The sequence below is a fragment of the Oncorhynchus nerka genome, linkage group LG19 (genome assembly GCF_034236695.1).
Source record: "Oncorhynchus nerka isolate Pitt River linkage group LG19, Oner_Uvic_2.0, whole genome shotgun sequence".
In the NCBI taxonomy this organism is placed as follows: Eukaryota; Metazoa; Chordata; class Actinopteri; order Salmoniformes; family Salmonidae; genus Oncorhynchus; species Oncorhynchus nerka.
In genome coordinates, this window is record NC_088414.1 from 8,727,168 (window position 1) to 8,744,142 (window position 16,975).

Below are 16,975 nucleotides of genomic sequence, written 5' to 3' on the forward strand. Positions count from 1 at the left end.
TGGTGAGCAGCACCCCCTTCTGGTTGAATACAGGAACAGCAAAAATCAATGACAACTACCTCCCTCTAACATGGAGGAAGAGATGGAACTGAGGCTGTCCTACTGTAAATGGCACCCTATTGGCCAGGGCCGATAGGGGTCAGATCAAAAGTAGTGCACTATAGGTTCCATTTGGGACACAGGCAGACGGTTGGTAAAAGACAAACAAAACCCAGAAATCCAAAGACAAATTTATTGCATACTGCATGTTCTGCAAGAGCCTTTATAGCGTATATAGAGAACATCAATGAACACATTAGAATGTATATAGATCTGACTTCACAGTTTACCAATCACAGAACAAAGTTGTACCCTGTGGATACCTTTAAATTATACAAAGTGCACAATTAAAGTTAATTCAATTCAGCTGCATCAACAACTGTTAAAACGGAACTGCCGACCTGTTTTCCTCTCACAGAAACAGCGGAGAGGACCACTGCATTAAGGCTTTACATTCAGACACCTAAAGATATATGATTGTACTGTAAGGAGATATTTTGCTTAACATACTAAGTTGATGTCTTCATCAATCTAGCTGGTTCCAAAAGTGACCCATGCATTATACTGGAATGAAACAAGAATACAAACCATAAAACTTAAATACACATTATTCTCCAAGCATATTTGGCACCATATTTGAGCATAGAATACAAGTACAACTTACAATACATCGTTTGTAATAATATGGAGGTAATATAGCATTTTGGCACAACACAAGAATAAGTATTTATGCAAAGGACTGATCGTTGATGTGCACTATACTTACTGATCAACTTTCCGTTTCAAGCTAAAAAGCTGCAGTAACGATTCTTCCTATAATGAACATGGTCAGAATATACAGAACCAAACCCTGTCTATAACCATCAGAGGACCAAACAACAATGTATTCACTGACTGAGGCCAAATACTACCCATTTAACAACCAAAGCACCCTTTCTCAGAGGAAAATTATATCAGTGGTCCTCAACCTCTGGTCCGAGGACCGGCACTGGTCCCTCAGGTTGTTAGCTGACAACAACGTAGCCAGAAGTGCCTTCAAGGACCATAGCAGCTTGTCAGTTCTTGGTACAAGAGGGTCCATTGTTTTCTGGTCCCAGTGGTATATAAAAGGTTGAGAAACAGAGTTAAATTACACAGAATTACTGCAGGAACCTTTAAAGGGTCATTTTGATTAATGTAAATATTGTGTTTTTTCCCCACCCACAGTTAACCCAGAAGAATAGGGTGCCATGGTTGGTATTATGTGGCAGAGCTTTTGTTGTTGCACCATAATATGGCAATTCAACTTTAAGGGGGTTTCCAGACCTGTCTTAAACCATCTCATAAAAACAAAAAGTAGGTATATAGATATCATTAATAATATATTCAACAATACTATGTTTATTAATAACAATATGTGTATAGTAACATCAATATATTGAATTGCTCAACATTATGATATTATATGTATAAATTCTTATGAATATATATAGGCATCTGCTTGTGTTATACAGAAGCAGTGAGAGATATGACATAATAATAAGCCATCTTTATTTATACTCCAAACGAATGCAAATCAATGCGTTCGCCATTGGTCTACAAGGTAAGACAATAACGAACTGCGATACTGAATATGAATTGAACCCTCCCATGCACAGAGAGGTTTCAACACAGGTCAAGACTGGTTTCAAAACAGGCCTGTGAAAACCCTGACGCAAGTCCAGAAGGGGGGAAGACTATTGGGGTAAATCAGCACCCCCTGGTGGACATGCATAGAACCGACCTATATTCAGATCTAAAGGATTTCCTCTGATTTAGCATTTTGGTCAGCGTCATTTGTGGGGCTTCATGAATAATAACACCACCTAGGCTAAGAGGATTCACTGTCACCCACAGGTTAATGGGATTTATGTAGAGTTACATCAAACATCAATGAATGATTTTCAACCACTATGGTCCAATGAAAAATTATACCATCACATTCACTTGTTTTCGCTTCGAGGCTACATCCCTCATTATCCTTCCACTTTAACCTCTTCAACTCTAACGCTCAACTGTCTATGCTAAAATTCGCATTGATCGCCACACATTTGTTTTACACCGGAAACAAAGCTGAGAGAGCAGCAAAACTACATACAAATGTACCGTACTGTAATATGGACAGAAAACAAGGAACACACCATTCCTTCAGTTCATTGAACCTGTATTAACCTCCATCTGTGGTGGGGCACAGTACTATGTGTTGAGATGTGAGCTACTGTACTGAGCATATCCTGGGGGGGAAAGCTCTTCCAGGTTGGTGTATTTACCAGTGACAGAAATACACTTGTCGTATGCCTCAGGCTTTGATTGGCAAGCTGCCTTATAACACCCTGATAACTCCACTGTATCTTCCACAGATGTACCGAACCACCAATCCCGTAACCCTCGACCCCTAAAGAGAAACAAGAAACGCAACACTAAGTATATGTAAAAAGTATATGCCTGGATACAAGACATGCAGGCAATGTCCACCATCACAGGTGGTTTAACTCACTAAGAAGTGTAACAACTAACAAGGAGGAGCCCTCCAGCAACTCAATGAAGGGAGAGAGAGCACTTCAACACGAACAGGCCAATAAAAGGTAGCAGGCATGCAATTTGCGCAAAAAGGCAAACAAATGCCCATATTCTTATTCATAACATAACTCCACGTTTGTCTATGCAAATGTACTCAACAATGGCATTGAGAAGCTCACGATATCCACAATCAAAATCACTCGCGTTGAGATCGGAAACAAGAAAGAACATGTTAATACCCTGCTACGCCAAGACCAAGCTCTACTTCTACGATAAGCAGTGGGTCCGTTTTATACACTAACAGGGAAAACAGGGTTCATATCCCTCTTTTTACTATCCTCTAAAGGCTACAAGTCACTCACTCCAAGGTCTTATGAAAAACAAAGAGAGAGAAAAAAGATGCCCTCCAACCGCAACATATCCCCAATTCAATACCACAGGTTCTGTCCTACTCAATATTGGGACTATATTCTGGAGTTACTTGTTTGTTCAGTTGCCTTTTCCATGGATTCAAATAATATAGAGCTAAAGTGGGGTGCAAGCACCATGAGGAACCAATATGTAGAGCTACAACAGAATTGCTCTGCAAAGGACCGCCTTGTACAACAGTGCAAGGGCCTCTGGACACAGTAGCAACACACAGTAGCAAGCATGTCAGTCTCCCTACAACTGGAGGGGACTGAAATAGGCCAGAATGGATCCCAAATGGACCCAAATGGAGCCAAAATGGTGACCAACAGCAGCCAAAATGGAGCCTGCCTGAATTGCCACAATGCTGCTTAGTTGCCTTGCACTTCCACTTCAAAGGTTGCATCTAAAGGCCTGTGAGATCCACAATGGCCTTGATGAAGATTATGTCGTCGCGGATGTAGGAGTTCTTGGCGTCAAGCTTTGAGAGCGGGCAGAACAGCGGGCAGCCGCTGGCGATGTTCATCTCGCTCACAGGCCTCTGGAAGGAGGAGGAAGTGATGTCAGGCCGGAAGGCGTCGATGATGTGCTCCCTGCTACTCTGGTCCAGCAGCATCAGAGTCACCTGGTGAGAGGGAGAGAAATAAAGAGAGAGAGACAGAAAGTGTGAATTCCACATGAGCATGTCTGATTTATTCATCAGAAATCTTCATGCAAAATCTACATTTATTATACATTTAGATTTATAAATTACAAGATTGCCGTGAATTTCAGTGTGTAAAAAAATCTGATCAAATCTGTGCATTTTATAAATGAGTTCACCGGTCCTTGCCTTCTGGTTAAAGGGCCATTTTAGCAGAGCATCACTCAGTCCTCTCATCACCACAAAGAAAAGAGAAAGGTGACTGCCACGCCCCGTCCCGTCCCCATTCAGGTAGATCCGCAGACACATCTTATAGCCGTATTTACTGGTGTAGAATGCTGTTGGGGAAAAATACATATTTTATAGCCATATTTATTGGTGTGGAAGGCTGAAAGAGGAAAATTGGGATCGGAAACACAATAGACTACGCTGTGTGCTGTCCTCATGACTTGCACTACTACGGAACAATGTAGTCTCGAATTTGACTCCGTTTGTTCTGGCTCCAGTCTTGATTCGGACTGGAATAGCTCTGGTCTCACTTAAGCTGGTCTATAGCACTGGTTCTGGGAGATACCTGGTGAGAACATGGCGGGGGCTCGGCCAGCGATGGCGTCCTGTCTCTTCTTGGTGAAGTCAGAGATCCTCCAGACGAAGACGCCGTCGAATGTGGTGGCCGACATCTCTCTCAGCCTGCCCTCCATCTCCGCTACCGTCAGGTCCTTCAGTCCCACCGTCCTCTCCAGCTGCCGCACCTGAGACACACGCACGCGTGCACACACACACAACAGTGTGCTAGCTTCTATGAATAAAAAATAAAAAACTCTGAATCTCCAGCTTTATACTCCATTATACAACACGTGGTTTGGAATTACCATTGTTAGAGCCTCTCCCACCCATGATATATGAGACAACACACACATGGCCACATTCATATGAAGTGGCATCGTTTAAGTCGTGACCTAGAAACCCCACTACCACTCTAGTCTTAGCACCTGTCATTCGTCATGGATGGTTTTAAAGGTTACTTTTGATTTGTTTTGTCTACTAATGTTTAATGAATGGTGCCAACAAGAAGAGGAGGAGGATTTTAAAAGAAATTAAACAAGAAGAAGAGCAAGTGGACCAGCAACCTGAGCCTAGCGTTAACATTAGACATGCAGAAATCAGTAACATTAGCACTGCTATAGACGACATAGAAAAAGAGAGAAAATTAAGAAGCTAGCTCCATCAAGACAGAACAACTAGGCAGTGTAGTGCTTTCTGGAATGGCTATCAGACAAGGGAATAAAAATCGATCTGGCAACCGTTTCAAAACGCGAGATGGGTAATATTCTCCGGAGTTTCTACGCCACCTACTGAATAAGGTGTGGTTTGATTTGCAGTTGCACTTTGGCCGAAAAGGCAATGAAGGAAATCGCAAACTGAAGCCAGACTCATTCGTAATAAAAGAATGAGCTCTGTCCCACGTAGAAATGTGCAATTCAGCATCAGAAATAAAGCTGTCGATGCTGTGATCATCTGAAAAACAATGTCATTGTGGTTTCTTTTCTGATCTGCCTCATCAATGTCTTTGCTACAATGTTTCAGCTCTGTATTCAGATCCACGGACAGCGCCCCCATAAAATGTTTCAAACTGGCATTCAATTTCCATATGGATAGACCAGACTGCACTGTTTTCAGAACCATGGAACCAAAGTTCTGGAACTATCAACCAGCGCCTGGGTAGTTTTGCTTTACATGGCAGTCAATACGAATAGAACTAACAACCAGAGAACACCTAAAATGTCACTTGACAACCAGTGTTAGTGAATATAGCATCACGTATTGTTGACAAATGTATGGTTTGGGAAATAATCTAGATTTTTAATGCTGGTAACCCATTGTATAAAAGCAATAATACACTCAAGGCCATGTGTTATGACATTTTTATCATGGCTGTGGTTTGTACGCCCCTCGGCTTCGCCTCGGGACTATGCTCATATCATTGCCATGATAAAAATGTAATAACACTTGGCCTCTCATGTATTATTGCTTAAGTGAGTCATGCCATTGAATTTAAAGTGGCACTGCAGTCCCCTTTTCACCATATTTAACACCTGATTTACTTAACAAAAAGGCACATCTCAATAGGTGGTCCAGGTACAGTTGAAGTCGGAAGTTTACATACACTTAGGTTGGAGTCATTATAATTCGTTTTTCAACCACTCCACAAATTTCTTGTCAACAAACTATAGTTTTGGCAAGTCGGTTAGGACATCTACTCTGTGCATGACTCTGTGGATTCCAACAATTGTTCACAGACAGATTATTTCACAATTCCAGTGGGTCAGAAGTTTACATACACTAAGTTGACTGTGCCTTTAAACAGCTTGGAAAATTCCAGAAAATCATGGCATGACTTTAGAAGCTTCTGATAGGCTAATTGACATAATTTGAGTCAATTGGAGGTGTACCTGTGGATGTATTTCAACGCCTACCTTCAAACTCAGTGCCTCTTTGCTTGACATCATGGGGAAATCTAAAGAAATCTGCCAAGACCTCAGAAAAAACATTTGTAGACCTCCACAAGTCTGGTTTATCCTTGGGGGCAATTTCCAAACGCCTGAAGGTACCACGTTCATCTGTAGAAATAATAGTACGCAAGAATAAACACCATGGGACCACGCAGCCGTCATACCGCTCAGGAAGGAGACGCGTCTCCTAGAGATTAACATACTTTGGTGCGAAAAGTGCAAATCAATCCCAGAACAACAACAAAGGACCTTGTGAAGATGCTGGAGGAAACAGGTACAAAAGTATCTATATCCACAGTAAAACGAGTCCTATATCGACATAACCTGAAAGGCCGCTCAGCAAGGAAGAAGCCACTGCTCCAAAACCGCCATAAAAAAGCCAGACTACGGTTTGCACCTGATCATACTTTTTGGAGAAATGTCCTCTGGTCTGATGAAGCAAAAATAGAACTGTTTGGCCATAATGACCATCGTTATGTTTGGAGGAAAAAGGGAGAGCCTTGCAAGCCAAAGAACACTATCCCAACCGTGAAGCACTGGGGTGTCAGCATCATTTTGTGGGGGTGCTTTGCTGCAGGAGGGACTGGTGCACTTCACAAAATACATGGCATTATGAGGAAGGAAAATTATGTGGATATATTGAAGCAACATCTCAAGACATCGGTCAGGAAGTTAAAGCTTGATTCCAAATGGGTCTTCTAAATGGACAATTTTTTATTTTACCTTTATTTAACCAGGCAAGTCAGTTAAGAACAAATTCTTATTGTCAATGACGGCCTAGGAACAGTGGGTTAACTGCCTGTTCAGGGGCAGAACGACAGAACGACACCTTGTCAGCTCGGGGGTTTGAACTTGCAACCTTCCGGTTACTAGTCCAACGCTCTAACCACTAGGCTACCCTGCCGCCTCTACACTCTAACCACTAGGCTATCCTGCCACCCCCAATGAAACCAAGCATACTTCCGAAGTTGTGGCAAAATGGCTTAAAGGACAACAAAGTCAAGGTATTGGAGTAGCCATCACAAAGCCCTGACCTCAATCCCATAGAAAATTTGTGGGCAAAACTGAAAATGCGTGTGCGAGCAAGGAGGCCTACAAACCCGACTCAGTTACACCAGCTCTGTCAGGAGGAATGGGCCAAAATTCGCCCAATTTATTGTGGGAAGCTGGTGGAATGCTACCTGAAACGTTTGACCCAATTTAAAGTCAATGCTAACAAATACTAATTGAGTGTATATAAACTTCTGACCCACTGGGAATGTGCTGAAAGAAATAAAAGCTGAAATAAATCATTCCCTCTACTATTATTCTGACAATTCACAATCTTAAAATAAAGTGGTTATCCTAACTGACCTAAAACATGGAATTATTTACTAGGATTAAATATCAGAAATAGTGAAAAACTGTGTTTAAATGTATTTTATAAACTTCTGACTTCAACATAGGACCAGTTAGGGGGTGGGGCCTGTTTTGCTCTTTATTTCTCCTCTTTGGTTCATCAAGTAAGGAGAAGGCTGATGACATCACAGATTCCAATCAGACTAACTCCTTGAATGCCCTACTGTTTGAGGTTTTCAGTTGTGTAAAAAACAAAATACCTATTTTTCTCAAAAAAACTTTTTACCCTAGTGTGTGTACTTTACTGTATTTATACTTGGGAAATCGCTTTTCAACAATAAAAGTAAAACAAATCGCTGGAGGACATCTTTAAATGTTGGAAAGGGACTCTATAAAGCAAATGACAATTTAATCTCTGCTTCAGGGTCCTCATTCCTACCTTGTTGCTCAGGGCCTCAATCTTATCCTGGTCCAGTCGATGCTGTCTGTTACCTGCCTCCATGGTGGTGGTGAAGCGTTCTACCTCTCGGTTCAACACACACACCACATTCTCAAACGTCCCCACCTTCACCTCCAGGTCAGTGCACCTGCGTCCCAGCTCCGCCACCTTGGTCTTCTCACTGTGGAGCTGCAGCTCCAGGGCCGCCCCCACCGAGCTAGGCAAGGGGGTGAAGGAGGTGGACACGGTCAGGGTTGGGACCGGGGCGGGAGGTGGAGGCAGAGGAAGAGCCGGGGTAGGAGGCCCCGGGAGACCTAAGGAGGAAGAGGAGGAGGTGACCCCCTGCACGGGAGGCCCGATCGAGGTGGTGCTGATCTGGGAGACGCGGACCTCCAGCTCCCTGAGGGAATGGTGGAGGTCCAGGAGCTTGTGTCCGGCTAGCTCCAGTCCCTGCGGCTGCAGGCCCTCCATGCTCACCTTCAGGGATACATAAGTAAACACTGAGAAAATAACCACTCCCTCAACAAAATAAAAAGGAGCTGATCGTAGACTAGGAGACAGAAGATACTGTGTATTTAAATACTGTATTCTCGACAAAGCTCATTCTAATACTTCTTCTCGACATAGTTCACTCGAATATATCTACTGCGTACATACCATTTTTAGTATATCTTGGGGGAACACATCCGGTGTACATACATATAGATTGCATTTGGATTACTGTTACTGTGCTATTTCGTGTAAATTCAATTTGTTTTCCGATGTTTCTTGATTCACAATTTTTTATTTTAATTATTTGTCTACTTCATTGACATTTTACTGCTTTGTTAGGAGCTAGTAACAAACATTCTGCTGCACCCGCTATAACATCTGCTAAACTGTGCACGCGACCAATAAACTTTGATTTGACGAGGCAAGTAAATGCTAAAGCTAATCTAAATGCTAACGCTAATGTAACTGCTAAGTAAATGCTAAAGCTAATCTAAATGCTAACGCTAACGTAACTGCTAAGTAAATGCTAAAGCTAATCTAAATGCTAACGCGAACATAATTACAAAGTAAATGTTAAAGCTAATCTAAATGCTAACGCGAACATAACTGCTAAGTAAATGCTAAAGCTAATCTAAATGCTAACGCTAACGTAACTGCTAGGTAAATGCTAAAGCTAATCTAAATGCTAACGCTAACATAACTGCTAAGTAAATGCTAATGCCACCAACCATAATTTAGAGTAATATGTGTGTACACTGCTATTCACCAAACAAAAAGGTGTACAAACAGCATTTCCGCTCCGCTACATCCATGCTCACCCTCACCTTCATGCCCATAATGTAGTGTAGCAGCAGGTTGAGGTGTTCGTAAGCGCAGGCCCTCTCGTGGTCGTGGATCCTCTCCTTCTCCACCTGCACAGAGAGCGGGGGAGAGGACAGCTGTTTTAACAGTAGCACCTTAACCAGGTATTAACATGGTCAAATGGTAATTACACAGTAACAACCTTGTTTGTTTCATTAGGATTGGTTAAAACCATAGCTCTGAAAAGATAAAAAAGTTACTTACTGACATATCACACCCAACAACATGGAATCTGCACGGCGTTCTGAATTTGCTGCAGAACTTAATGTGGTCCACATACTTGGGGAAAAAGCCAAAGAAGAAAAAAAGACAATGATTTGACAAGTTCTACAGCCATTTCAAACATCATCCTTCTTAAAATAGTGTGGATTCTTTTTCTCTCAATACTGTGCTTCCTTTTCTGTCATGCATTTTCCAAATGCATTCAGTCACAAGTTCCCAATGACAATATAAAATCGGCTATATTGTGTGTGTTGAAGATTTAACAACTCACCTTCTCCCTGGGGATTTTCTTCTTGGCACAGCCTTCACAGATCATGGGGTACTTGGGGCAGATCTCGTCGTGGGCCTAAAAAGGACATGTTTTTGTATAGCTTCTTACACAAATTGATGCTAATACTCCTTGCCATCTTGACGCGATCATAAACCAGCCATTTGAGAGATTTAACAACCAACAGACGGATGGATGTGTGTTCTCTCAGAGCCTGCATTATTTCTCACCTTGATGTTTTTGAAATGAAATGGTTCCTTGCAGTACTTGCAGTTGAGGGTTCTCTCAGGGCACTCTCGCTCGTTGTGGCGTTCCTGTTCGTTGAAGCGGATCTGTTCTTTACAGGAAGGGCAGGGGATGATCATGAACTCACACTTCTCTTCGTGGCTCAACTGTAAGAGACCGAAAATAAAGTTAGGATTCACTTGGCTTTAGTATACGTTCATAACAGTGTAACCAAGGATCTTCGGTCAAACTGATCGTGACAAAAGAGCAAAGCAAAACCCAGAAATACACTACAGTACTGAGATGCATTGCTTACAAGCATTTCTGGCACATTGGTGCTCCTTCTTTTCAATAATGCATGTCTGTCTAAATGCATCGTCTGAACGATGAAAAGGTTGATAAATCAGTCTAAAAAACAAGCAACTAACCTCGTATTCTTTAATATTGCCTTTCCAAGTGCAACCTTCGTTGATGCAGACAGCAGAGAGGTTTTCGACCTCTCTTCGAGCTGCGTTGTCAGGAAAAGCCTGCAGAAGTGAGAGCAAACAAAAATGGAGGCTTTTGCTGTTACAGTTTAATCGGTCCTGTTTTCCAAACGCATCATTTATGATTGTGAGGTGTGTGTGTGTGTGTGTGTGTGTGTGTGTGTGTGTGTGTGTGTGTGTGTGTGTGTGTGTTTGTGAGATAGAGATAAGTGCACACGCTCCAAATAGCGAGGACGCACTGGCACTACCTTTGCATTATACAACACAAGGAGAAGCTACTGTACACACGGATAACACCAGCTAGACATTACTTCTGAATGACAGGGCTTTTATAAAACCAGTGTAAACAAGGTCCGATTCAAAAGTTGAATGACATCACCAGTATTTAAAGGATACATTTAGATCTCACTTTTTCTTTGGGACGATGAACTGACACTGGAATAAAAGACTGGAGAAGAAGCTCCTAGAGATTAACATCTTTTAAATACAGTGCATTTGAAAACCCCTTGATTTTTTTCCCCACATTTTGTTACGTTTTATGGCCTTATTCTAAAATGTATTAAATCGTTTTTTCCCCCTCATCAATCAACAAACAATACCACATAATGACAAAGCAAAAACTGTAAGATATTTTTGCACATTTCAAAAAAATGTTTTTACTGAAATATCACATTTACATAAGTATTCAGACCCTTACTCAGTACTTTGTTGAAGCACCGTTTGGCAGCGATTACAGCCTCTAGTCTTCTTGAGTATGACGCTACAAGCTTGGCACACCTGTATTTGGGGAGTTTCTCCCATTCTTCTCTGCAGATTCTCTCAAGCTCTGTCAGGTAGGGTGGGGAGTGTCGCTGCACAGCTATTTTAAGGTCTCTCCAGAGATGTCTGATCAGGTTCAAGTCCGGGCTCTGGCTGGGCCACTAAAGGACATGCTGAGACTTATCCCAAAGCCACTCCTGCGTTGTCTTGGCTGTGTGTTTAGGGTCATTGTCCTGTTGGAAGGTGAACCTTTGTCCCAGTCTGAGGTCCTGAGCTCTCTGGAGCAGGTTTTCATCAAGGATCTCTTGGTACTTTGCTCCGTTCATCTTTCCCTCAATCCTGTTTAGTCTCTCAGTCCCTGCCGCTGAAAGAAATCCCCACAACATGATGCTGCCACCACTATGCTTCACCGTAGGGATGGTGCCAGGTTTCCTCCAGACGTGATGCGTGGCATTCAGGCCAAAGAGTTCAATCTGTTTCAGCAGACCAGACAATCTTGTATCTCATGGTCTGAGTCTTTAGGTGTCCAAGCGGGCTGTCATGTGCCTTTTACTGAGGAGTGGCTTCCGTCTGGCCACTCTATCACAAAGGCCTGATTGGTGGTTGTCCTTCTGGAAGGTCACCCCTTCTCTACAGAGGAGATCTGGAGCTCTGTCAGAGTGACCATCGGGTTCTTGGTCACCTCCCTGAGGCCCTTCTCCCCCGATTGCTTAGTTTGGCTAGGTGGCCAGCTCTAGGAAGAGTCTTGGTGGTTCCAAACTTCTTCCATTTAAGAATGATGGAGGCCACTGTGCTCTTTGGGACCTTCAATGCTGCAGACATGTTTTAGTACCCTTCCCCAGATCTGTGCCTCGACACAATCCTGTCTCGGAGCTCTACAGACAATTTGTTCGACCTCATGGGTTGGTTTTTGCTCTGACATGTACTGTCAACTGTGGGACCTTATATAGACGTGTGTGTGCCTTTCCAAATCATGTCCAATCAATCGAATTTACCTCAGGTGGACTCCAATCAAGTTGTAGAAACATCTCAAGGATGATCAATGGAAACAGGATGCACCAGAGCTCAATTTCAAGTCTCATAGCAAAGGGTCTGAACACTTATGAAAATAATGTATTTCTGTTTTTTATTTTTAATATATTGGTAAACAATTCTAAAAACCTGTTTTCACTTTTTCAATTATTGGGTGTTATGTGTGGATTGATTAGGATTTTTTTTTTTTTTTTTTAACATCCATTGTAGAATACAGTTGTAACGTAACAAAATGTGGAAAAAGCCAAGGGGCCTGAATACTTTCCTAATGCACTGTATGTATTCAAGAGCAAGTGTGCCTATATGTTCACAAAGACCAACATTGTAGACACTTACGCAGCCTTGTTTTAGAATTGACGTGGGCTCTTCAAAAATGTCCTCTTTGATACACGCATTGCATTTCTGAGGTCCATCTCTGCAATGGGAATATGTTGTCAACAAACAGTACAAAAGAATAGTACAGTGTGTCATATTGTCAAATGTGTAATATACACTGAGTGTACAAAACACTCCTTACATTGAGTTGCACCCCGCCCCCCTCTTTTGCCCTCAGAACATCCTCAATTCGTCGGGGCATGGATTCTACAAGGTGTCGAAAGCATTCCACAGGGATGCTGGCCCATGTTGACTCCAATGCTTCCCACAATTGTGTCAAGTTGGCTGGATGCAGTGGTGGAGAAAGTACCCAATTGTCATACTTGAGTAAAAGTAAAGATACCTTAACAGAAAATGACTTACCCAGTAAAATACTACTTGAGTAAAAGTCTAAAAGTATTTGGTTTTACATATACTTAAGTATCAAAAGTAAATTGAATTGCTAAAATATACTTAAGCATTAAAAGTAGGTAAAAATAATTTCAAATTCCTTATATTAAGCAAACCAGATGTCACCATTACATTTTTTTTAAATGTACGGATAGCCAGGGGCACACTCCAACATCATTTACAAACGAAGCATTTGTGTTTAGTGAGTCTGCCAGATCAGAGGCAGTAGGGATGATAAGAGATGTTCTCTTGAGAAGTGTGTGAAATGGACCATTTTCCTGTCCTGCTAAGCATTCAAAATGTAACTAGTACTTTTGGGTGTCAGGGAAAATGTATGGAGTAAAAAGTACATAATCGTCTTTAGGAATGTAGTGAAGTAAAAGTTGTCCAAAATATAAATAGTAAAGTAAAGTACAGATACCCTAAAAAAAATACTTAAGTAGTACTTTAAAGTATTTTTACTTAACTACTTTACACCACTGGCTGGATATCCTTTGAGTAGTGGACCCTTATTGATACAGGAAACTGTAATGAGTGAAAAACTCAGCAGTGTTGCATTTCTTGACACAAACCGGTGCACCTAGCACCTACTACCATACCCCGTTCAAAGGCACTTAAATATATTGTCTTGCCCATTCATCTTCTGAATGCCACACATACACAATCCATGTCTCAAGGCCTAAAAATCCTTATTTAACCCATCTCATCCCCTTCATCTACACTGATTAAAGTGGATTTAACAAGTGACATCAATAAGGCATCATAGGTTTCACCTGGATTCACCTGGTCAGTCTATGTCATGGAAAGAGCAGGTGTCCTTAATGTTTTGTACAATCAGTGTATTCATCAAGCATCATATGTTGGGGGGCATTTCAATAGTCTAAAGTTTTACCAGACCAGCACATACACATTACAGGGAAAGGAGACAATAAAGACAATTGTATACAATTGAGATACACTCTTTGAACTCCTACCTGACAGTCATATTGAAGCAGTAGGAACAGAAGCGGTGTCCACACTGGGCTTGGAAGGGCCTCCGCAGCAGGTTGTGACAGCAGTTACACAGGTGCTTATCCTCCAGCTTATTGGCCAGGATCTTCTTGGGGAAGCCGGGTTTGTTGCTCTCCATGGACGATGGAGGGGATGGTTCTTGCGTGGCCATGTTTCACTCAGTACGCCTCAGACCTGGCAACAACAATGTCACAAGAGTCCAAATAAATATGAAAACACTACTATGAGGTATTGACAAGACAAGGCAGGTTTTTCTATGTGTTGATGACATGATAAAGCTAGAATGATCAGTGTGCGCAGGTCTCCATTTGCCATCTTCTTCTGAGTCTCTTTTTGAAATCAAACTATAATACTGGTTAATAAAGGTGCAGAAGGTACACTACATACTGATTTTTCTTAATATGACACTAGGGTCATTCCACCAATTCAGTGCCTTTTGAGAAGCATAACTTTGTCCATTTGTTTTGTAAAAAATACATTTTCCCATCAAGGGGTTAAAGGGAAAAAAAACTATAGTAAGTGACAATTAAGTGCCGAAAAAAAGAACAGGGTTGACTGTAAACAGGTTTGACAAATGAATCTAAATAAGACATAAATCCCCTTGTGACAGAGGGAACGGAAGCATGTTGTGTGCAACAGGGAGGGGCAAGCTTCACAAAGGATTGTTAACACATTTATAGCCTATCTATAGGTAACAGGGTTGATATGTTATGCTCGACCCGCTCAGCTTTCCACTGCTACAGGCATTGTGTTTTCCATGTATATTTCGAGGTTGGACGTTAGCTCTTTAGCTGCACTGATAGGCGTCACCTCGTTAGTCAGTGTGCTAGCTTGTCATCTCGTTAGTTGGAAGGTGTTCCACCTGTGCTGGCTCAGTGCTCTTGAGAGATGTAGAGGGTTAACAGCTTTAGTTGGAGTGCCCTATTTGATTTCTCAAAAATCAACCCTTTATCTGATCGTCCCTGTTTTGCTTCCTGTCTTTAAAGTGTGGGTAATTCTTTTGTTTGCCTGTTCTTGGGAACATTTTGTGGGTGCTCATGGTAGGTCTTTTAGGTCCCAGATGTTGTTGTTAGTCAACTTCAGTGGATACCCACATGAGTCTATTAGAACTCCTCCTAAAACCCTACATTTTCTGTTGATAGTTCCTCCTTCTGTTTGAGTGACAATTTTTCATTTTCTTGCTGGGGAACGTAACACCACAAAATACTAGAAAATGGCCAATATGAGTAGAACCATCTAACCTGCTTTTACACTATGATTTGACTATTAGATGTTCAATGTTTTTTTGAAAAACCAATTTTAAAAAGGAATAGTTCTACCATATTATAACGAGCAGTTCACGTAACTGGGTTAACCTTAAAATGAGACGGGAGTAAATTAATCACATGATAAATAATACTCTTCAGAAATGACTCAAAGCAACAAAATAACCAGGGCTTTACGATGATGGTGAAAACTTGGGAGTTGGGGTTCAAATCTTCCTAGAAGGTACAGAGGGTGTGTGGAAGGACATGTCAAAATGCTGAGATTGTATTGAATTCTTCATGAGGTCTATATTAAATGGCACTTCATTTAATATAACATGCTTTTAAAATTCAAGAATTGTGCACAAGTTCTACTTAAAATATCAAAGGGATGCAAAATGCACTCTTTTCGTGGAACAACCCACTAATATAATACTACTTCAGTTATGTCAGAGAGAGACAATTGGGCAGATCTGATAGGTTACAAACGCGAGCCAATATTGCTTGTTTAAATGGTGGCATTATAGCCAAATAACTGCAAGGTATGGCATCTAGCCTAATCCTTTGACATTCCAAAAAGCTTGTCATTGTTGCACTAGAAAATATAGGAAAAACATTTTAACACCCATTTGAAACGTTACGGAACAACTGACACACGATCCATCACATGGTATGCTTGTACTAGTACATGCACCGTGCATTAAGACAGTCACTGACACTATCAACGACAACTTCAATGCAGCTAGCCAGGCCTATAGAGAGAGATGGCATAAGGCCCGTCTCCCTTTGTTTACATTTCGCGTCAGCAGTCATAGCGCCATGTCGCTCGAGCTACATTCGTGTCGGGAACAGTTGATCTTCATGTCACGCACAAACGAAATGCTCGGCGTAGTCAGACAATCCGAATGATGCTTACAAATCGTAAATCCATTGTTGTCGCCCTCCTCTTTCCCCTGTTGTCGTTGCTATAGCTATCAGCATCTTTAGCTGGAAGCGGTACCCTACACGTCTAACCGCCACGCCCCTTTAAAAAGCAGGTGCACAAACCAGTTTGATGTCGAAAAGGTTTCCTATTGAAAATGGACGAAGGGCAATTACATGACATTTACCAGCGTTTTAAACCCTCATCGCTTGCAGGGGTAGTAGAATGCTCCTTCTCGTCGCAGCCCCGCGGGCGTTAAATGTACAAATGTTGCATGTGACTCTGCAGAAGAATGATTCCGTTTTCTTTAACGTTAACGACATAATACATATGGTACGGAGAAGCTAGCTAGGGCTGTTATTGTTCAACTTCGCCATTGCACTGTGCCGTGTGGGTGTTACGTCATGTGCAGCCTGAACATGGGTTGACCAATGATGTGTAGGCTACATATAAATCATTAGGATTGACTTGACAGTCAGACCAAACGTGAGCCTGTATAGGGGGGTGCATTCCTAACCGTATTCCTTTTCTAAAAGTTTCATATGAGACTAAAATTAAAATAGATTCATAAAAAAAAAATAGAGATGGATCAATTCTACAGTTATAGATCTGCATAATTATATATGTTATACATTTTATAACTCTTGACTATTATTTCTACCACATTCCAGTATGGTTACTATATAAGCATACCTCATGAGATACAGTTCCTCAAGTCAGCATTTGAGGTAGCTATAAATTGTGGGCCTAGCAACTGCTACCGCAACTGGT

General features: G+C 41.7%; 1 protein-coding gene across 2 annotated transcripts; it reads right to left on the reverse strand.

The window, feature by feature from the left end:
- Positions 1–218: 218 nt before the first annotated feature.
- Positions 219–16,587, reverse strand: LOC115147161 (TNF receptor-associated factor 2-like). Of its 2 annotated transcripts, none has more exons than XM_029689219.2 (12): positions 16,392–16,587; positions 14,002–14,212; positions 12,599–12,677; positions 10,415–10,513; positions 9,992–10,153; positions 9,765–9,839; positions 9,476–9,550; positions 9,235–9,321; positions 7,919–8,395; positions 4,203–4,380; positions 3,818–3,966; positions 219–3,610 (listed from the first exon to the last, which is right to left on the reverse strand). In XM_029689219.2, the coding sequence occupies exons 2-12, from the start codon at positions 14,187–14,189 to the stop codon at positions 3,392–3,394; spliced, it is 1,788 nt and encodes a 595-aa protein (XP_029545079.1). In that variant the 5' UTR covers positions 14,190–14,212; positions 16,392–16,587; the 3' UTR covers positions 219–3,391. The 2 variants fall into 2 exon arrangements, with proteins under 2 accessions (XP_029545079.1, XP_029545080.1); XM_029689220.2 differs by lacking the exon at positions 16,392–16,587 and adding an exon at positions 16,199–16,285.
- Between the last annotated feature and the right edge of the window lie 388 nt (positions 16,588–16,975).